The 23,418-nt window shown below is 36.4% G+C and overlaps 1 protein-coding gene across 12 annotated transcripts in view; it reads right to left on the bottom strand.

Annotated features, from left to right (window-relative positions):
* Prp4k (pre-mRNA processing factor kinase PRP4K) overlaps window positions 1–13,025 on the bottom strand; it is a 38,742-nt gene extending 25,717 nt beyond the window's left edge. For all 12 annotated transcript variants that reach the window (XM_077801627.1, XM_077801623.1, XM_077801624.1 and 9 more), the window contains exons 1-3: window positions 12,074–13,025; window positions 3,253–4,452; window positions 740–916 (exon numbers count right to left, since the gene is read on the bottom strand). In XM_077801627.1, coding sequence (XP_077657753.1) covers window positions 740–916; window positions 3,253–4,452; window positions 12,074–12,114 — 1,418 coding nt within the window. In that variant the 5' untranslated portion in view covers window positions 12,115–13,025. The remainder of the gene's footprint in view (window positions 1–739; window positions 917–3,252; window positions 4,453–12,073) is intronic.
* Between the last annotated feature and the right edge of the window lie 10,393 nt (window positions 13,026–23,418).

Here is a 23,418-nt window from a genome sequence, read left to right as displayed (position 1 = left end):
ACATGTATTTCTACATCCAGGAATATAGTATACAAAAATTTTCAGATATGTAAATATAAGCCTTGGATATGTTGTCTTTAAATCATATTCAATCAAAAATATTATAAGATTGGCAAGTGAATGTTCATCTACGGTTTAATGTACATATGCATTTAAAAACATGATTCCCTGCTTTAAAAACATTCTTTTTGATTAACTACATGTATGTTAGAAAAAAATGGTTTTCTAACAGTGAATTACATAGGTTTTTGACCAAGACTCCTCAGGAGTCAATTATACATAATAATTATAAAAAGAAACTGAGTTACTTATTTACCACCCCCTGAGCCTGTCAGCTAAAACACCAAGATCTTTAAACTTAGCTCATTTAGTATTTAGCTCTCTTTAAAAAAAGGGAAGTCCTACTTAAAAAAAAAAAAAAATATATATATATTTTGGTAGTGCTGGGGATTGAGCCCAGGACATTGTGCATGCAAGGCAAGCACTTTACCAACCAAGCTATATCCTCAGCCCTTAAAAGACTGAATTTTTAATGAACAATGATTTGATGGGAAACTATATTAAAGACAAATTAATGTTTATGAAACATCACATTTTGGCAAACACAAAATACGGGATCTCAGCTAAAAATTTTCAGAGAAAAATGCTCTATAGGAAAACTTAACTAAGCTAAATGGAGCTTCAAAAACATTCAAAGGTTAATTAATCAGTAATAACATATGTAATTAATTATATTTACCTTCTCCGAGGAGACCTGCTTCTTCTTCTTGGAGATCTGCTACGTCTAAGTGGGGAGCGCGACCTTCGTCTAATGGGAGATCTACTTGTTCTTCTTCGGGTTGGAGACCACCTATTAATAGGGCTGGCATCTTTTGATCTTTCACGTCTACTGAGGATATCATCTCGAGGTCGTGTTCTTAAGGGGAAAATATACAAGTTAACAGAATAACAAATCGACCTAAAAGAATCTGTTCTACATATAAAGAATATCTTAAGACATCAATCCAATGATAATGATACAAACTGATGTGTTTTAAATAAAAACTTAAATTCAATTGAGGACCACAATGACATTTTGGTATTATGAAACATTCAATAAAAGTCTGTTTGCTAGGCCTCACAATTTGAAGAATGTTAAAGCCTATCCACATTCATAAAGCCATTGATTACAATTTCAAATTAACAACTCAAACAAAAGTTTCCTAAAAGGGTAATATCATTCCATTTCATCAGCTGGAAGTTTATTTCTATAACGTGACATTTCTGCAGTTAAGAATTGTACCTTTAATATCAATTTTGTATAATAGTATCTTACAATGGTAAACCTCAAAATTGAGGAAATACCTCAGCCTCTCCAAAATCAACTTTCCCCTAAGTTTTAGTCTGTTCAACATGATATCAATGTTATTATAAGCCTTTCTGCAACTTCATTTTTTTAGGTTTTGAACATTTCTTTCAGATGCTCTTTCAGATTTGCATAGAACTAGTCAATCCAAACAATCAGGACAACTTGTAAATAGGTTTGTCTTAACAAATAATAACATTATAGTATTTCCCCCTGGATAAAAACATGAAAACACAACCTGCCTTATGTGTTTGGACATGGTATACAGAACCTAAAAGAATCTTTTTTTGATCTAGCCAAAATAAGCAAAGTAGACTTTGATTCAGAAATGCAGTACTTCTTGATAGGGCCATCTGTGAAAAATTGTTTTTCATATATATTCTGTTTACACACTCTTTTCAAAGACCAGTTAAAAACTGTAAATGATAGGATAAGAATGTAGCAGTCAGGGAGAATTATTTGCTTAAATGCAATGAAAATAAAAATGCTTAACCTTTATTGATAGGGCATTCAAATTTAAAATGTCCCCTCCCCTTTTTAAGGTGACAAACTGGTAATTATATGATTTCTTAGTTAATAAGGGTTTGGGGAAAAGGACTGTCTGCATAGTCTTGGAAGCAGAAGGTCGTTTAACTTTCCTGAAAGGAAATTTGGCAGTAAGACTTTCTAAAATGTAAATGCACACACTAGGAGATTTTGCAAGTCAACTTCTCAGAATCATTTGCTGAAGCCTCACACATAAGCTATGAAGATCTTTGCACCCAACAGTGAAAATCGTGAATCAATCTAAATTTTCATCAGTTTCAACAAAACTGGATACTTTTGGTACATATACCCTGTGAAATACATACCATGTTGTTATAAAGAATTAAAAAGATTCTATATGTAATGTCACTGAAGTATTCATAAAAGAATACTATGTTAATGTAAATAATCACTCCATTTTTATAAGAAAACACTTACATTTGCATAGAAAACGGGTTAGAAGGCACAAAATTGTTGGAGTGGTTATAGAAGGATGGAGGAGAGAACTTATGGGTTTCTGCATTATTTGAATTTCTCTTTAGCACATACCACTTTTATAATTAAAAGCATTTTGTCTTGTTTCAAATACACAGGTCTGGTATTGAATTGCCTCTTCAAACTGAAAGACTATCAGGATAACTAAGAAACACTTTCAATTCGACAATCGACAATCAACAAGACTAATATGGGCTTCAACACAAAAAGTTAAAGGGAGGCTATTTCATTAAAACATACCACTTAGAAGTGAAGAGCAAAGAATCAAAATTATCTCTAAAAGCACTGTAAAAACAACTCTTGAAATTTCTGAGAATGTGATGACTTAAACTCTAAAATTATACTGATACCCATACAATAAAAAACTAATATGAATATAGTAAATGGCTAGGAATTAATATTCTTATAAACTAACATTTTCCTAATAAGCAAATCTTTGCCGGCAAGTTTATACAATTACTGAATATATAGCAGATATTAATAAAACCAGTTTCTAAAGTAGTTCAGAATGGTCTGAATCTCCCTACACACATCCCCAAATTTAGTTCTATGATCCTAATCACATAGCTTCTGATTCTACATCATTTAAAAATTTGATCTAATCTTCCATCCCCACCACATGAGTTTTAGATAATCTCATGAAGATTCAATAGTTAAATTACGTGGATTTAAATGAATGACCTAGCAAATTAGATACTAAATTAAACCAAGAACTTGGAAAAAAAAAACATCTAATCTCACTGTCAAAAGCATAAATGTTAACGACAGGACTAGATTATAAAATCGTGAACTCACGATTTCCTCATTTTTAACTATCCTTAAGTTCTACTTCCCATTTAAAATATAGCATATCAGTAAAAAGCATTAATATTTTGTAAAGACATTACCTTGGAGAAGAAAGTCGTCTTCTTTCGGGTTCTCTTCGTTTTCTTTCTAAGGATCGGCTCTTTGCTCTTCTACCCGGAGACAGAGTTCGAGAAGGTGATTTGCTTTGCTTAGATCTTCTATCATTTAGAAGTGGAGATCTACTTCTTCTTGATTTTTCACGTTGTTTTGGAGACAAACTTCTTCTTTTAGGACTACGACCAGGTCTTCTACTGGGTGACCTATTTTCTTTCCCAGAAGAAGCATCTTTAGAGGGAGATTTAATTGGCTTCTTTTCTTTATCAGTTTCAGACCTTTTTGATTTTCTGTCTTTGGACCGCGACCTTCTGTCTTTGGATTTACCTCGTAAGTCAACTGGGGATCTGGATTTTTTACCTCGATCACGACTTCTACTTTCATTTATAATTGGGGATTTTTTCCTATCTTTTGTCTTACTTTTATCTTCAATTTTAATCTTCTCATCATTAGGAGATCTGGCCTTCCCAATTTTCTCTTGAGATCGCCTTCTAAGGGTAGGGGATTTTGATTTTCTTGCTTGATCTTGAGACTTACTTCTCTTGGATGGACTTTTGGACTTCTTCCTTTCCTTTGACTTGCTCCTAGTTATTTTCTCTTTAACTATTTCAATACCTCCCTTACTTTTCTTTTTATCTGACCTATGTCTAGTCCGTTCTTTGGATCTGCTTTTACTTCTTTTTTTTGTACTATTTTTATTGTCCACAAGTTCAAGTTTACCCTTTGCACTTGAAGATCTAGTACTAGATCTATTTCCATTTCTTGCCTTTTCATGAATCTCCCCTTCTTCTTCAGAGCCAGACTCATAACCTTGTAAAATGAGCCCCATCCCAGACTGGACCTTTCCTTCCATTAACTCATTGTCAAGTTCAGCTTTAATCAAGGCTCTCTGTTTTTCCAAGTCTTCAAGCAAAGCTAAATCATCAAGTTTAGTTCTTTTTGCTGGGGACATACCTTCTTTGTCAGAAGCATCAATAACTTCTTTTCTTTTGTGTTTCTTATGTTTATGCTTATGTTTATGTTTTTTATCCTTGTCTTCTTCTGAGGAATGTTTATGTTTCTTATGTTTACTTCTGTGTTTATGTTTCTTTTTTTTGTGACGACTGTGCTTATTTTGAGATTGGTCTTCTGATACTTCTCCATTTTCTTCATTTATACTCTTTTCAGAATTATCAGCATCTTCCAGCCTGTAAATGCAGGAAACACATTTTATTTCTCTATTTTTTCTTTAACTTGTTGCTCACGGTTGCACCCACAAAGTATTAGAGCAAACAAATAATGGGGTAGATTGGGAGACAAATCTCCTTTTCCAACTTGAAGTTCAGAAAACTTCCTCTATAATAAATCTAGCAGGTCATTTGTTTTGAGCATATTTCACCCAATCAACCCTTGCACACCCTGAAAAAAATATCTTGAGCCAATAATGAGCTGGTCCCAAAATAAACAATCAATGTACACTGCTGATGTTGGCAGATTAAAATATCCCCAAGGGTTAAAACTTCAAAGAAAAGTAACAGGAGTGAGGACTCTTGACCTTAGCTGCCACAAAGCAACTATGTGACATTAAAGAACATTTTACAAATCAACTACACTTTAGTTTAAGCAATTTTATATGGTTTGACTCAATATTTGTTCAAATTATTTAATCTTTCTGATTTCCAAATGAGACATTGGTTTCTCAAACTATATTCATATTATCAGGTGCTATGCAAAACCAAAACAAAGCCAAGGGAAGTTGTGTGCTTACATGTTTGAGTTGTACTGGGTTTAAGAGTTTGATTCTAAATTTATTAAGCCCACAGTGCTTAGTAATTCCAGGTTAACTACATGTTCAACAGTATTACAGATGCTCTTTGACTTATGATGGGGTTATGCCTTGATAAGCCCACCCTAAATTCAAAACATTCTTTTTATAAAATATAACTTATACACCAACCTTACTAAATGCTATACTTAATTTTCCCCTTTAAAGTGATTTCATAATAAATCATATCCTAAAATAAGATCCAAAACAAAACTTTAAACTGGATTCAGGACATCACACTATTTTTAGAGGAAGATATGGATTATTTTGTTAAGGCTTCAAATGATATATTCTGTTATAGTTTGAATTGGCAATGTGTTCCAAGGGCTCACATGTTGAAGATTTGGTTCCCAGCTGCTGGTGCTACTGGGAGGTAGGGGAAACTTTGGGAGGTAGGCTGAGTTGGAGGAATTAGGTCACTGGGGGAATGCCTTTGAAGGGTTTATTTTGTCCCCAGCCACTCTCTGTCCCTCCTGGCAGCCTCAAGGTAAGCAGGTTTGTCCACCTCACCCTCCATCCCAAGTCACAGGGAGAGGCCAAGTGATTCCAGACTGAAAACTCTGTACCAATGAGCCAAAATTGTTGTAAGAGCTCACAAGCTTATTCAGCAATCCTTGAGTTTTTTTTTTGGCACGGGATGGGAGGTGATACTGGGGATTGAACCCAGTGGCAAGCTATATCCCTGTCTCAAGAAAATTTAGGCAGTGTCTAAGTTGCCCACTCTGGCCTTGAACTTGTGATCTTTTTAACTCAGACAGCTGAGAAGCTGGGATTACAAGGTATGCACTACTGAGCCAACTTGTAGTTAAAAAAAAAAAAAAAGATCACCACAGTAGGCATTAAGCTAGGTATCAGGTAAACAATAATATACAAAACAATTATCTGCCTTCCTCAAGGAAATTACAGTTCAGTGGAATACAAAGTTACATGACATAACCATAATACACTGAGGGACTGCAATGATAATGATGAAGGCACAAATAAAGGCATTAGTGGGGAAACACTGAAGGATCACTTAAAACTTTTTTAGAAATGGTCAGGGGTGTATTTTGTAGATCACAGAAAAGAAACCCAAAGTGATTTATTAAGTAGGGACTTTGAAGAAAGAGAAAAGCTGTTAACTGAGAAGAAGTGTTGATTTAAAAATAAAAGCTAAGTATGACTGTTCTAAAGAAAAGTGAATTTAAAAGAATTTCAGAGAGAAAAGTTGCAAAAAACTTAATCATACACAGCAAACTATAAACAGACCATGTGACTAGGACATCAGACTTGTAGAAGAACATGGTCTAAGAGAAGCCAAGATCTCCAAGTTGATCAATTCCAGGAGACAAAATAAGTTGATTTTGGGAGTGAGAGGTTGAGATAGAACTAAAAGCTCTCTAGAGTCACAGAGGCCCAGGAACTGCAAGACTAGGCAGCTGGTGGGATTGTTTATTAAGGCACTGACATTTCTGAGAATTACAGCAGGAGTTAGGTATAGAGTGTGGTCCTCCAGTCAGGTCTCAGTCTTCAATAAACATGGGGTGGCTGTAAGGGTGTGGAAAATGGAGATATGACTGAGAATTATTAGGTGACAAAGGGGGAGTGCAGTGGAGAACACATAGCCACCACCAGACATCAAATGCAAAGAACTTTTATTCTTTGCCAATCTCCATCTTTGGTACCAGAGTATAGGAAAGCAAACAGTAGTGACAGATGTGCAGAGGAAGCTGTGTCCTATGATAAAACATCAGGTTTTAACCTGGGCCAACTCTAATGGAGTATGAGAAAATAAAGGAGAAATACTAGTGTTCTCTGGATCATTATTTTTTCCTCAAAGACCTGGAAAAAGAAAATGCAGTATCTTTGTACACACAACAACAAAACGCCAACACTGCTCTTTTACAGAAGAAAAAAGAATCAAAGATATAAGTAGAAGATCCAGAAACATTTCAACTTTGTTCCTGATATAGGATACACAGCCATCCATCTCCTTTTCCCAGAAATCTCTTATCCTACAATCCAGAAGATGGGGTATATGTCTTTTTTCCTAAACCTTGACTTACAGGGGAAATGTCTGAAAAATATTAGAGTAATTCAAATTATGAGAGATCAAGAATGTTGTCAGGCACATAAAATCTAAGTACCTAAAGCACATAATTCTAGTTACTAAGCTTGAAATCAAACTACCTAGATACTCTCCAAATGTCCTCCAGATAAAAGATAGCTGAGAAGATTAAACAGTCTCTAGAGCCAAAATGCCTAGGTTAAAATCTTAGTTCTACAACTTACTAATTGTGAGGCTTTGGTAAGGATCAATCCTTAGGTATCTCATTTATGAATTGCAGAAAATAACAGTATCTATCTAAAATGGTATTGTGAGGTTTACAATCCTACCTAATATGAACTCCAAAGTGTTACAAAAGCAAGCTGATATAAGTGAGTAGATACTGGATACATACATTTATTTATTCACATAACTATGTGGAGCAGACAAGGCAGTTACTTTGATTGTTATAAGTTATCAAAGAACATGGATTCTATAGTCAAACTACCTGGTTAAAAATGCTCTAACATGACATAACTGTTGTAACCTTAGGTAAGTTGCTTCTCTATGCTTCATTGTCCTCAATTGTGAAAACTGGGGAAATAATACTACAGATAAATCAAGTTTGCTGCAACAACAAGAAATATTCACACTATAAAAGGTCGTCAAACTAAGTACTCAAGAAATGTCTTTTCACATGACAGATGTGACTTTGAGGTTTTGAGAAGGTTTAAGGGACTTGTCTAAGGTCACACATACAACAACCCAGTTAGAAGGCTTATTCTGCCAGTCAGAAGCTCCACCAATTGATTGAAAATGCTTTTAAAATGTCAGATTATGTTGCTACTCTTCATATAACTTAATGCTTATCTTATTCACAGTAAAACTAAAATCCTTTGTGAGGCCTTATCCTACTGCCCCACCTCCCCAAGTCTTGAATCTACTACTCCCCTCATGCATTCATCCTGTCAAACTGCTTTACTTGAACAATAAGTATTTTCTCACCTCAGGGCCTTGGTACTTGTACTTGTGGTTGTCTCCTTCCAGCAATGCTTTCCTCAGATACAAGTATGACCTGTTCCTTTTGTCTACCCAGGTATCTGCTGAAATGTTACTTTCTCAGTTAAGTCTGCCCAACTCCATTTTGGTTGCAATTCCCATCCCACACATACTCCCTTTCTGTGCTTAAATTTTCCCTACAATAACCACCACCATTCCTAATCTACTTCTTGATGGATACTCTTTTCTTCAGAATTTTTGATCTACTTAGTTCATTGCTCTATCCCTAGAACCTAGAAGATGATTTAATCTACAGCAGGTACTCTAGAACAACCTGCAAAAGCTATATTCACCAAACTAAAGCTGTTTTTTTACTTTAACAGACTCCTTGAAAGCTAAGATTTTGCTCTTGTTCAGTTATATCAGCAATTTCTCAGTCAAGTCTGCCCAATCCCAACCTCAGAATGCACAGACATAATACATGTTCACCTATTTAATGTAGAATACTAAACTGATTTATATAGTCACCCCTTCCCCAAAGAAAAGTTTGCTTTTTGATCTTTTTTTTTAATGCTTTCTACAATTAATTTACAAAAGTCTTAGTTGATTTCAATTCAAAATTCTTAAAAAGTTTGCCCATAGAGAGAAAGGTAAAAATTTAGTTCCTAGTGCTTCTGGGAATCAGGATTTATATCATGATGCCCCTCTCCAAAAGAACAATTTTCATCAATGACTCCAGTTTCTACTGTAATTTATTGAATATTATTATGTCAAAAAATAATGAAATGTCTCTCCATGTGATAGATGAGGTTTCCAAGTTCCAGGAGGTTGAAGGGCTACCTTTGTTAACCATAATAATCAATCCTAGCATTCTCTTGTATTGGCCTATGCATATGGCAAACTGTCGCACTCCTCATTTGATCTCTTAAAGCAAATTTCATAGAAAACAAGAATTACACTCTGTGTTTAAGTGCTTGCTTGCCTAGAATGCACAATGCCCTGGTTTCCATTCCTTTTTTCAGCTCCACAAAAAAGGTAGTCTGAATTCAGCATGACAGTGGCATGGCATATTATATACAATAAGCTTGTGCTAAGGCAGCTGAATCAGGCTCGTTATCAACAATTTTCTTCTAAAGTCTTGGGAAAAGTTCCCTTGTTAAGAAAACTGATGGTCTTGGACATTAACACTGACAGTATCCACTATATAAATTCCACAAATATAAATTTATGCTTTGTTTTGTATTTACATTTTCCAATTTAACTTTAAACACTTAGCAGGTGGATGTGCATACCAACCTGTCCACAACAGGTCTGGCATAAAACAAATACTTCTTGAGAACTTATTAAGTTCTAGGTAACATACTTTGAATCACATCATTTGAGAGTAAAGATGAATTGGAAGTGCAGACAATATTGGGTATTTTAACAGTATTTAAGCTTTATCCAATAAAAACAGTGATGGAACAATTTCAAAATAACAAAGTACCAAATACCAATCATTGTTTTTATTTTTACTTCCCCTTTCACATGTATTTTCTAGAGATTAGTGTTAATGAATTATCTGGGAAGCATTCAATTTAGCTTTGGAAACACACAGAACTCATTAATTCTGTGCATAAATGGAACAGTTTTTAAGCTTGAAAATTTTTCTTAAAAATGTTTTTAATGGTAAACAAAGTGAAGGCCACAGCTTAAAAAAAAGAAAAAATAAGTAATTAAGTCTGTTTCTCTGACAAAATGAAACACCTCTGATTCAGAATCAATACTGATGTAAACCCAAAGACCAATCTTAAAACAAACACCTCTTGCAAATCAAGTTTGGGAATCTAAATTTCATTAAATTAGAAATGTCACAGCAAAAAATCATTTTTGGCTTGGGGTCAGTAGAGGAGGATATTGTTTAATAGGTACCAAGACCCTGTTTTTAATGCCCAGCACCACCTGCCACCTTTCCTATGGATCTTTCTGAGACACTGACAAGAAGTAAAAATGATTTGAAAACCTTAAAGGTAATTTTAAAAGGAGCCACAATGTATAATGGAAGGCCAGACAATACAATAACTAGGAACAGTGTTTTAGAACCAGACTGCCAAGGTTTAAATGAGTTTGTTGCTTGGTGTGACCTAGGGCAAGTTACTCTGTGCTCCAGTTTCATCATCTGTAAAAACATGGAAAATAACAGTATCTACTCTCATTTAGGTTTTACATGAATTAAATAAGTTTGTTCAATGCTTTGAGGAACATCTTATCTTTGGTTTATGCAAATAAGTTTAAAAAGCTTGAATTTAAGAGTCTAACAATGTAAAAGCCACTACTTAAAAAACCTTTGAGGAGTTAACCCCTTCTTTTTATTTATTCATTCTAAATTTTCCATTTTGAATACATTTCATGTAACTATAAAACTGTTTAGATGCTATATCTGAACACTCACCATGATCACCAAGCATAGTAGGTGCTTTCACATCAAAATGTTATTTTAACTATTTTCAAATTAGTGAAAGTAGGACACATAGACTAAATATTTCATTTACACAAAGCATTCTGTATAGAAGGTAGGGGAAACCCAAAACTATCTCAGCTTATTTACAATGCAAGGGACTAAACAAAGGGTATATATTATTAAAATTAAGTATTATTCAAATATGTAAATGAAATATAGCTGACTCACTCCTCAAAATGCTATACAGCATAAGATTTGTATTCTAATTTTGCCACAGTTAACTCGTTGAAAAACAACAAGAAGCTGTAAGTCTAGTTAAAACTTTTAGAGTCCGTTTTTTCTCTGCTAAGTCATATTATGGGGGGAAAATGCAATTTTCAAATGCCTAGAATAAAATGGTTCAATTCTCCATCTAGCTGAGAAAATCAAATGACTAAGGAGCCCAGAACTGGCTGCACAGCAAAGAAGTGTCAGATTGTTTGGTGGCAAAACTTTCCCCCTTCGCAAGTTGCTGGAAGGGTACACCTACCTCTTTCCTAAGATGGCTGGAAACAAATCAAATAATATAGACGCAAAAGAGGGTTGCTACAGGAATATTGTTTTAAAATCCACTTTTAGGTTCTTGTTTTAAGTTTTCCCAGTATAAACATGAAAAACAAAATACTGCTTTTAGTTAAGCAACTATTTGCTTAAGTATGTTTTCACACGGTTGCAAGGATTCTTAACACTAGCTTAACTACAGAAGTACAGTTCGGTTTGTAAGCAGTTAGCTGCAATTCCCACTCTTCTTTCATTCGTCCTCCTAAAGAGAGTCTATAAAATCCGGCAAAAACAAAAACAAAAAACAAACCCCCAAACCAAAAAGCAGGCCTCGATCTTACTTTGCCTCAAGTTTGCAAGTTGCCAATAGGCAGGGGAAGAAAAAAACAAAACCGAGGTGGCTGCTGCAATAAAAGTTCTGGGTAGAGAGAGAAGGTTTAAGGCTAGACAGGGCCAGTTCTGGGACGGTCAAAGAGTGCGACCCTAGCACCCCTTTCTCGATCCTTTTAGGTCCTAAAACTGACAGAAGTAGTAGGTCGAGGCGGGGAACTATATGCGGAAGAAAAGACTGAAGGTTTGCCCCGCCTGACTCCACTGCCCCTCGAGTCCCCAACACCATACCGCCGAGTGCTCAGACAGGAGAGCTAGGCTCCGTCCCAGGGAGAGGAGTAGGAAGGCGCGACCTCAGAGCCTGGGCAGCCGCCACACGCACCGGACCTGTAGAGGCCGCTCGCGCCTTCGCCTCCCGGGGCAACGACGCGCGACAGGCCGCGGCCGCCTTTGCCCCAACAGCCGCGGCCTCTGGGAAAGCGAAGCTCGAAGGCCGCCAGCCTTGCTCTCCACGCCTCCCGCCCCACAACGGATCACTCCTAGAAACGCAAAGTTTGGCTCTCGCCGTTTAGGCCTGAACTTTCCCGCCGGTCAGTGCAGGTCTCCACGGTTTCCCACTCCGCGGCTCCCCGGGTTCCGGCCTCCAGCCCACTAACAGAGACTACTTACTCTGGCTGCTCCCGCAGCAACTGAGTCTCCGCGGCAGCCATCTTGAACTTCCTGACTCCTCGGCAGCAGTAGCGGCGGTTCCCCGGACGGTGGAAGCTAGTGGAAGTGGAAATGGGGGGGTGAAAAAAAGCCGTAGCGCATGTGCAACGCGCGAAGGGGAAAGCGGTACTCTTAACTCCGCGCTAAGAATCCGGATATAAAACCCTACATCCGGGGACGGAGTACGGAGCGTCGTGACGTAACTTCCGGGCCCGTGGGGGCGGTGTCCGTTGAAACTAAAGGCGAGTGATTTGCGGTGCTTGATCTACCTTCAATGTTGTAACGGAGCAGTTCTCGGAACTTGCTGGAGAGGGAAACAAAGGGAGTGGGTTATTCTTTTCGTGTGTGCAGTTCTGAGAGCTAGTTCAGTATGGGCCCAGAGTTGGGTGAATAAATAACATTTTTGTCTCTTCCTTGTTGCTGTTTGATTAGTGGAGGGCTCATAGGCCGGTTTTACTTTTCTCAACCATGATGTGAATTATCTCCCAGGTCCCCTTTTGGTCTTTAATTTGGAGACTAAGCATCCTGATAGGACAGGATAAGTGGGGGAGAAGAACAAGCACACAAGTTTATATATGATGCTAGATTGTGATTTTGAAGCCATTTCCAGACTTCCGCAAACCAAATTTTTAAAGAAGAAAAAACATGTAAGAACATACTGGCAAAAACTTCCTTTAAAACTTCCTCACCAACTATACTTGCATGGTAATACCACTTGGGCGAGCGAAATGCGAAGATTTCAGGGACTCCCCCAAAACTACGTTGCTTTTTGTTTTGGAAAAGTTTTTTTTTTTTTTAAGCCACAGTAAACATCAACTTAATTAACTCATCAAACGTTTACAAGCGACAGACTGATGCCCAGCATTCTACTCTTGCATCTCTTTCGGAACTCAGGAACACGTGTACCCGAAAGCAGGCGCCGTTTAAGCCGGCCGGCGAGGAAGGGACCGACAGCTCAGCGGCGGAAATAGACCCCCGGAAGCCTTCGGAGGTCTAGGGAGGCGCATGCGTGCTAGCATCTTTGGGCCGGCGTGGACGGATCTGATGTGCCACCGGACTTACGGTTCCGGCTGTGCCTGCCTGCTGTCGCGGAGCGCTTCCTGCTTCTTCCCGTTGGTGCCAGCGCGGCCCGCTCCTACCCAATGCGTTTTCTCGCGCGCGCGGAGCTCCCGGCCCGTACTCTTCTACCCCTCAGGGCAGCGGCGCACTTGCCACCGTCTCAGTGAGGCTGTTTTTCCGCAGTCGCCTGTCGGCACCGAGTAGTAGGTGGGTGTAACAGCCCTGGCCCGGGGTTCTGTCTGGCAGGCTCGGCTGGACCCCGCCGCCTCCTGTGTGATAAAGCCGAGACCAGCCCTGTTTGCTAACAGAGACCATGGAAACCACCGCACTTGGCGCCCCGTCGTCGAAAGCAATACAAAAAATTTACTGGCTCGGAGATAAGGTGTTGGGGACAAGCGTGCATTTGTGAACATGTCGATTTTTTTCCCCTACCGTCTTTGCTTGCTTCCTTTTAAGCATTATTCCAAACGATGCGCATAACAGAAATAATTTGAAAATATTTTTGAATTATGTTCCTCGCGTGGAAAGGGGTTAAATTTGCACCCTCTGAGATACGTTGCCATCATCAATTTCAATAAGCCCTCGGCAGGCTCATTTAGTTTGTAACAAAGGCTACAAACTAAAATAAGGAATATCGTAAAATCCTTTGAAGAAATGTATTGGCCCATCTTTAGTCTCCAGATGTCAATTAAGAGAATGTAGATCCCCATTTAGATAATACCTTAACCTGTCTAGTTTAGACCTAGTCCTAAAATTAGGAGCTATTTGTGTGGACATGCTGCAAAATATTAACACGGTTTTTTTTTTTTTTTCTTTAGTCCATAAAGATGTAATTTAGCTTTATGTTTTTGAAGCAAGTCTGGTGCAATTATGAAGATTATACAAAGCAAAAGGAAAAAACCCACCCTCCATTCCTCACATTGAACCAACATTAATATGTTCGCTTGTTTGGCTTTTTTTTCGTATGAAATATTAAATTGTCTTGCTTTCATGTAAAACGTGATAGTCTGCTTTTTCGTGTAAAGTGTCAACTTTTATGTAATTCTGGTTTCAGGAAAACATTTTTTTACATCTACACCATTTCCCTTATTATTAGATTTCCAGATTGTTTCAGTTTTGCAGTATTGCATATTCTTATTCACGTTTGGAGTTACCCTTTCTCACTGTTATGCATATATATTAGTGATTTTTTTAAAATAGGCTTATATTTTAAATTTGGCTTCTTGCTGAGGGCAGCAAATAGTCCAGTGTAATGACAGTAGGGTGATTAAGAGAGTAGGAAAGCTAGAAAGAGAGCTTGTGGAATTTGAATTGCATTAAAAATTGCTGGACAGTAAGTTGAGGGGGAGGAGTGACGGATGTGATTTAATTTGTCTTAGAATGTTCACTTGGCTGCTTTCTGGAGAGAAACTGTGGAGGGTCAGAGGAGGAAAGGAGGAATTCAATTAGAAAGTATTTTAGTAATTCCAGTGAGAGATGATGTTTACTTAGACCAGTGTCTAAAAAGGAAAAAATGTTTTGATGCTTATGTATTTTGAAGGTATAGGTTATTATATTGTATGTGGGATGTCAGAGAAAGCAACTTAAAAGTTTGTCTTTTATTCTTTTTTTAGCACTGGGGATTGAATTCAGGAGCACTTTATCACTGAGCTACATCCTCAGTTTCTTTTAATTTTTTATTTTGAGAGAATTGTTGTTTAGGGCCTGGCTAAATTGCTGAGGCTGGCCTCCAACTTGGAATCCTCCTGCCTCATCCTCCCAAGTTGCTGGGAATACAGGTGTGGGCCACCATGCCTGGCTGCAACTTTAATTTTTGGCCTGAGCAATTGGATGGATGCAATTGCTATTTAACTGAGATAGACTAAAAGAGAACATTTTGGGTGAGGGGACACTGAAGAGTTCTTCAGTCATGTTTTGTGTTGCAGAATCTATTAGAAGTCTAATTGAAAATTTGATCTTTCAACTATTACTGAGGTATCTATTTGTCTTTTCATTTAATTTTTTTTTGCTATAAATACAGTATCTTGATTCTCTGTTATTAGGTGTGTGTATGCGTATGAATGTTATGTCTTCCTTGTGAGGTGATCCTTTTATTATAAAATGTACCTATGTTTCTCTATAATATTTTTTTATTTTAAAGTTAGTTTGTCTGAACCTAGTTACAGCCATTCCAGCTTCCTTTGTAATGATTTGTACAGTTGATTCAAAAGTGTGTCTCCTTTAGAAATCGTCATGTTGATATTAGCTTTTTGTAAAAAACGTAGCCTAACAGTCTTAGCCTTTTGACTTGATTGTTGGATCCAATCACATTTAGTATTACTGTTATATAGTTGGTTTTATGTTTGTCATCCTTGTTTTGTTTTCTGTATGTTTTTATGTCTTTTTTGCTGTTGTTCCTCTGTCCCTCCTTTATTCTTTCTTTTGCATCCAGTGAATATTTTGTAATGTAGCATTTTAATTTCTTTAGTGATTTTTTTCAATGTTTTTTTCCTAGTTTTTGACTTTATGGTTGCTCTTGTGACTTAATGGTTGCTCCTGCTTTTTGTGGTATAAGTCTTCCAAGTCCAACAATGCATTATTATATTTTTGTATATTTTTTAAAGACAATGAAAGAACAAAGGAGAGCAAATGTATATTTGAAGTTTTTGTTATATTTCTCTTACTTATCATTTTAGTTCTGTTCATTTCTTGTTTTTAGGGACTTCGGTTACCATATTGAATCATTTCTTGAACTCAATACAGCTTCACTCCTACCCATCTCATTTAGGCTATTATTTAAAAAGTGGGTTACATTTCTTTATGTCTTAGGCCTAACAAAACATTTGTATAAATATTGCTTTATAATTGCTTTTTATTTAGGTATATATTTTTATACAGTTTTATCAAGGTATAATTTATAAAATCATCCAATTTAAGTATATATCTCAGTGATTTTTAACAAATTTGTATTTGTCAGTTATCACCAGTTTCCCCAATTTTATTAATATATAAGTGACAAAATTATATATGAGATGTATAATGTGATATTTTAATATATGATATTTTAATATATGTGAAATAATTGCTTCAAAAATGAATCATTCATATCCATCATCTTAATTTGCTTGCTTGCTTGCTTTCTCTATTCCCTGCTTCCTTTTTCTTGTCTTTATGACTATTCCTTTCTTTTGAAGAGGAGAGTACTTAAGATCTACTCTCTTTCATTTGCAAAACATTAGAAAATATATTGTTATTGACTGTAGTCACCCTGCTGTACATTAGATCTCTAGGACTTATTCTTAAAACTGCAAGTTTTTACCCTTTGACCAATATGCCTGCATTAACCCTACCTTTAACCCCTGCTAACCATCATTCTACTCTGCATTTCTGTGATTTTGACTTTATTTTAGAATCCATATGTCAATAAGATCATGTGGTATTTATCTTTTTGTCTCTGCCTTATTTTACGTAGCAAAAATATCTTCCTGTTTCATTCAAATGGCAGGACTTCCTTTGTAGGGCTGAATAATATTATAGTGTGTGTATGTGTGTGTGCATGGGGTGGGAGTATGTTCACCGCTGAGCATCACATTTTCTTTCTTTGAGTATCACTAGATGCTTGGGTTGATTTTGTGTGTTAGCTACGGAATGCTGCATTGAACATGGAGTACTGGTATCTCTTTGATACAATAATTTTATTTTCTTTGGATATATGTCCAGAAGTGGTATTGTTGAATTATATGGTAGTTCTATTTTTAGTTTTTTGAGGAACCTCCAAATTGTCTTCCATAATGGTTTTACCAATTTTACATCCCCACCAATAATGTATAAGAGTTATCTCACAAACACTTGTTACTTTTTTGATGTTCTGATTATAGCCATCCTAATAGGTGTGAGGTGGTATCTCATTATAGATTTTATAGTATTTCTCTGATGATTACAGCGAAGCACCTCTTCATATATGTTGGCCATTTGTATATCTTCTTTGGGAAATGTCTGTTCAGGTCCTCTGCCTATTTTAAAAAAATAGTTATTTTTCACTATTCACTATTGAGTTGTATGAGTTTCTTATATATTTTGGATACTGACCTTTTTTAAAAAAATATATTTTTGTGGCTCTGGGGATTGAACCCAGGCATGCTGTACCACTGAGCTACATCCCCAGGTTTTTTTTTTTTTTTTTTCTTTTAACACAGGGTCTTTTCTAAGTCGCTTAGCCTGGTCTTGAACTTGTGATACTCCTGCCTCAACATCCTGAGTTGCTGGGATTACAGATGTGTGCTACCACACCTGGCTGATTATTAACTGACATATGGCTTGCCAACATTTTCTCCCCTTCTGTAGGTTGTATCTTCATTTTGTTGATTGTTTCTTTTCCTATATAGATGCTTCTTGGTTTGATATAGTCCCACTTGTCTTTTTTTGCTTTTGTTCACATATCAAAAAAAAAAATCATTGTCAAGATTAATGTCATGGAGCTTTCCTTCTATGTTTCTTCTGAGATTTTCACCATTTCATATTTTACATTTAAGTCGTTAATCCATTTTAAGTGGATACTGTGTAAAATATAAGGTTAGGATCCAATTTCACCTTTTTACATATGGATGTCCAGCTTTCCCAACACCAGTTATTGAACAGACTGTCCTTTTTCCATTGTTTATTTTTGGCACCTTTATTAAGGGTCAGCTGATAAAATAAAATAGATTTATTTCTGGGCTTTCTATTCTGTTGCATTGGTTTATGTGTCTGTTTTGTGTGGGTAACAATGTTTTGATTATTGTGGCTTCATAATATAATTTGAAATAAGGAAGTGCAATGCCTCTGGCTTTGTTGTTCTTAATCAAGGTTATTTTTAGATATTCTGGGTCTTTTGTGACTCCACATGAGTTTTAGAAATTTTTTTCTATTTCTGTGAAAAACCTCATTGTATTGTACCTGTTGATTGCTTTGGATAGTATAAACATTTTTGACAATATTGATTCTTCCCATCCTGAACATGGAATATCTTTCCATTTATTTTTGTCTTGAATTAATTCCATCAAGGTACTAGATGTTTTTAGTATGTAGATCTTTACCCTCCCTACTTAAAACTATTCCTAAGTTTTTTATTCTTTTTGATGCTATTGTAAATTGGATTTTTTTATTAGTTTTTTTTTTTCCAGATACTTTGTTGTTAGTATGTAGAAACCGGCTGACTTTTGCATATTTAATTTTAAATCCTGCATCTTGGCTCAATTTATTTATTATTTCTAATATTGGTAGAATTAGAGTTTTTTACATGTAAGATCATGTCATATGGCAACAACCAAATTACTTTTTCATGTATGATTTGGATGCCTTTTATTTCTTTTCCTTGCTTAACTGCTCTTTGCTTGCATTTCTGGCACTGTGTTGAGTAGAAGGAGCCAGTGTAGGTATCCTTATCTTGCCCATCCTCTCACATCCCTCTAGCTCACAGCTGGGCGCTTCCTCTTTGTGCAGCCTCCTGTAGACTCACATAATGCATGAGCATCATAGTGTAGAGCAGAGTCCAGGGACCCCCTGAAGGATTCTAGAACTCTTTTTCTGTCTACCTCCCTGCTCTCCAGAACCCTACTCTGTGATTCCCAGTTGCTTCAGACTTTCAAAACACCAGCTTCTCAACTTAGTAGGACCTCTATGATCTACTTGAAACTCCCTCTCTTTCCTGTAGTCTTAATGTGCTTTCAGATCAAAAGCTGTGGCAATGATAGGACTTTCTTCATTTGATTGTCTTTTCCGAGGGCCAACAATTCTGTGCTGTTGCCCAACATCTGAAAATAGTTCTGTATTTTGTCCAGTTTTCTAGTTCTTAAGATAGCAGATTAATTCAGATTTGGTTATTCCATATAGCAAGAAGCACAAACTCTCATGACTTTTTAAATGACATAAGCATGGATTCTAAACATTTATTATGTAGATCCTGAAAATCTATCCATTATCCATATCCATTATGTTGTACATTCTGTGTAGTTGGAGGAATATCTTTATTTTGCTTTCTTAAGTGTGTCACTGCTATGATTTAGATATGATTTTAGTGTCCCTAAAGTGTTCATGCATGAAAGGCCCAACAAGGCAGTATTAGGAAATAGTGAAATCTTTAAGAGGTGTGGCCAAGCAGGAGGTCCTTGGTTCTTTGGGGGACTTAACTCTCCAAAAGGATTAAAGTCGTTCTCTGGTGACTCCTTGGTAATTTGCCAGAGAGTGTAGTTATAAAAACACACATGCCTGCTCCTCACTCTTTCTCTGCTTCCTGGTTTGAAATTTGATACTTTTTCTAATATGTGCCTCACCATTGTCATTGGGCCCTCACCAGAACCTGTGCCAGGATATTTGGACTTTCAGCCTCCAAAACTGTGAGCTAAATACACCTCTTTATTTTATAAGCTCATCTCAGATATTTCTCTAGGGTAACAAAAAGCTGACTAATATAATCACAAAGTACCAAATTTATATGCCAGGTTGAAGTAAATTGACCCCAAAGAAGGTCAATTTAACTTTATAATCACCGTCCATTTTATTAGTCCTTTGAACTTTCTTTTTTTCTACAAATCTAATATCAATAGCTAATTCCTTAGGATCAATATTAATCCAGCGTTTTTCAAAGTTTACTATGTATGAAAATCTTCTGGGGAATATTTTGTTCATTTTGTATTCTAATTTAATAGGTCTGGATAGAGGCTTGACTTTCTACAATTCTAGCATGTTCCCAGGAGATGCTGGTGCTACTTACTGGTTAGTGGCCTCAATTATTGGCAAGGAACTTATTGCTCAATATATAAAATAAGCACATATTCTGGGTAACATCAAAGGAAGAGTATCTAAAGTATATGAGGATTGACGGGAAATATTATTATTGGATATTTCGAAGAAATCATTGAAATAAGATAAATCCGAGAGATTTGTTGGGTTTCTTAAATATTCGTTCCATATTTTATTATGGTTTTATTTTGAACACATAATAGGAGTAGCTGCTATGGTTTGAAAGTGTTCCCCAAAGCTCCTGTGTTGGACACTTAATCCCCCTTGCAACAATGTTGAGAGATGGGACCTTTAGAAGGTGATTAAGTCATGAGGACTCTGCCCACATGAATGGATTAATGTTATCTTCATGGGGGTAGGCTTATCATTGCAAGAGTGTTTCTTATAGAATCAGAGTCAGACCTTTCTTGCTCTCTTATACTGTGATGTCTTCTACCATGTTATGGCAGAAAGAATGTCCTCACCAGATGTGGCCTTTGATCTTGTTCTTACCAGCTTCTAGGACTGTAAAAAACCAATCTCCCTTCTTTATAAATTACCCAGTCCATGATATTCTGTTATAGTGCATGAAATGGACTTACATAGCTACTAATATCCTTAATCCATATTATCTCAGATTTAACCCATTCCCTTTATAGTCCTCATATTAAATCTGGTGTTCATATTGACAAAACCATCTTCCTATACTACTTTTCTGTTTTTATTCTCTTCCTGAACTAATGACAGTGCTTCTTAAACATTTTGGTCTGAGGATCCCTTTATATACATAAAATTTCTGACGCCAGATATACGTGGATTTGTCAATTCTGCAGTGGACACCAGCTGGGTGTCCTTTAATTCAACTCAATTCTGACACAATCTATCTTGAGATAGCATCAGATCTCACAGGTTGAGTCTCAGTCCCCAAGACAGTCTGTCTCCTTTAGATGCCAATCACAAGCCCTAGGTTGTAAAAACCTGTGCTTCTGACTAACTACTATAAATTGGGGTTCCCCAAACCCCCTCCTTGAGTTTTATTAATTTACTCTAGTAGTTCATAGAACACAGGGAGATGTTGTATGTCCTGGTTTATTATAAAGAGTATTACAAAGGATTCAGATGAAGAGACGTGTAAGGTGAGGTATGTGGGAAGAGGGGTGGGGTTTCCAGGCCCTCTGATGCACCAGCCTCCAGCCACATCCATGTGTTCAGCTATCTGAAAACTCTCTGAACCCTGTCTTTTTGGAGTTTTCTGAGGACTTTGTTGTATAAACGTGATGAAAGCATAGACAACCATGTAGAAATATGACTGGACACAAAGGGTCAGGTCTAACACTAATACACCGCATCCCAGAAAGGCTTGTCTGTTTAGATTCTTGACCTCTCTGTGTAAAATTCTTTCTTTCCAACTGTGGGGCAGCTTCTTTCTGAAATGGGGGTTTTATAACCTACTATTAGACAATGTAGGTCAGATAATTTTTTTATGGCCAGTTCCCATCAGAAAGGCAGGAGGAGATAAGAGTTTCTATGACCTGCTGCCTTGGGAAGGGAGTTATAAGTGAGGAACTATGGACAAAACCTCCCAGATACATAAAATATCACAAGAACTTTTATATATTTGGCTTATATCCATTGATATTTCTTTTAATAAACATTAAAATTGAAATTTTAAATGTTATTAATTCATTTAAAATATTTAAAAAATCCATTATTCAATATAAATTATTGCTTTCTTTTTATAAAATTTTATATAAATATAAATTATACTTTTTATGAAAAATAATTTTATTTTCCACTGTATGTTTCTGTGTTCTAAAAATATGTAGATGATTGTCAGGGTAGAGTATGTTTTAGAATATGTATAAAGTATGTTTTTAGGAAATGTTTTCTGGTACTTTTTCCTTTTTTAAAAAGTAATTAATAGTAGTAGTTATTATTATTTGGTACTGGGGATTGAACCCAGGGGCACTTAACCACTGAGCTACATCACCAGCTCTTTTATTTATTATTCATTTATTTATGTTTGAGGTAGCATCTCATCCCTAAGTTGGTTAGGGCCTCACTAAATTGCTGAGGTTGGCCTCAAACTTGTAATCCTCCTGTGTCGTGTGCCAATATACCTGACTTCTGGTACTTTTTCTTATTTTCATTTTTTACAGAGAGGAAATGTTTTCTGAACAAATGTATATCGATTTTTTTAAAAATTGTAAGTATGCACTATATACATTTATAGTTTTTGCTAACAGTATCTGTCTAGTTGACAATTTCACTTTTATTAGAATTTTCTTTGGAGAACAGGTTATTTCTTCCTTAGTAAGTGATACATCAGTTTGTAAATAATCTATCACAAAATTTTGATGAATTAATATTTTTTTAGCTCTTGGCATGGGAAGGATTGGAGCATCCACGACTCCTTGGTACAATCAATATTGTGATTATGTATAAAAAAGAAGATAGTTTATTTTCATGTTTAGGTGTCATAACCAGGCATGGGTTGGGCCCCAGCAAATGCTAGGTTTACTATAGAAGTGTGACCCCAAGGCAGGAAGCAGGAAGAGTGCAGTATGAAAACACTGTGGGGGGCCTGACCTGAACAAAGATAAGGCTCAACAGGCATTCAGAATTCCAGAATACCTGTTATTTCTATCTGAAACAATTCTTCCTTAAGCTCTGATCATAAGAAACTGGTCAAGGGCTGGGGCTGGGGCTCAGTGGTAGAGCGCTTGCCTAGCACATGCAAGGCCCTGGGTTCAATCCTCAGCACCACATAAAAATAAATAAAGGTATTGTGTCCCACTACAACTAAAAAGTAAATATTAAAAAAAGAAAACTGGTCAAATGTAAAGGTGCCAAAAACACAGACTGGAAAAAAGGTAGCCTTTTTAACAAATGGTGCTGGGAAAACTGGTTATCTGTGTGTAGAAGAATGAGACAATATTCCTGTCCCTCACCATTGCACAAAAGTCAACTCAAAATGGATTAAAGACCTAGGAATTAGAACAGAAAGTTTGCAACCCATAGAAGACAACATAGGGTCAACACTTCAACATCCAGGCTCAGACAATGACTTTCTCAATAGACTCCTAAAGCTCAGGCAATAATACCAGAAATTAATAAGTGGGATGACATCAAATTAAAAAGCTTCTGCCCAGCAAATGAAACGAGAATGTGAACAGAGAACCTACAGAATGAGAGAAAAAAAATCTTTGCTAGGTACTGTTCTGAGAGGTTTAATATCCACAATATATAGAAAGACTCACTGCCCAAAAAGATATAACTCAAGTAATAAATGAGTAAATGAATTTAATAGATATATCTCAAAAGAAGAAATACAAATGTCTACAAATACATGAAAAAATGCTCAACATCTTTAGTAATTAGGGAAATGTAAGTCAAAACTGAGATTTCCCCTCATTCTAATTAGAATGACAGCCGTCAACGGTACATGCTGGAGAGCATGTGGGGGGAAAGGAACACTTTTACACTTTTGGTGGAATTGTAAACTGGTA

This window comes from Urocitellus parryii, chromosome 8 (genome assembly GCF_045843805.1).
Source record: "Urocitellus parryii isolate mUroPar1 chromosome 8, mUroPar1.hap1, whole genome shotgun sequence".
NCBI lineage: Eukaryota > Metazoa > Chordata > Mammalia > Rodentia > Sciuridae > Urocitellus > Urocitellus parryii.
The sequence above is the reverse complement of the archived record's forward strand: the minus strand, read 5'-3'. Positions and strand labels throughout refer to the sequence as shown.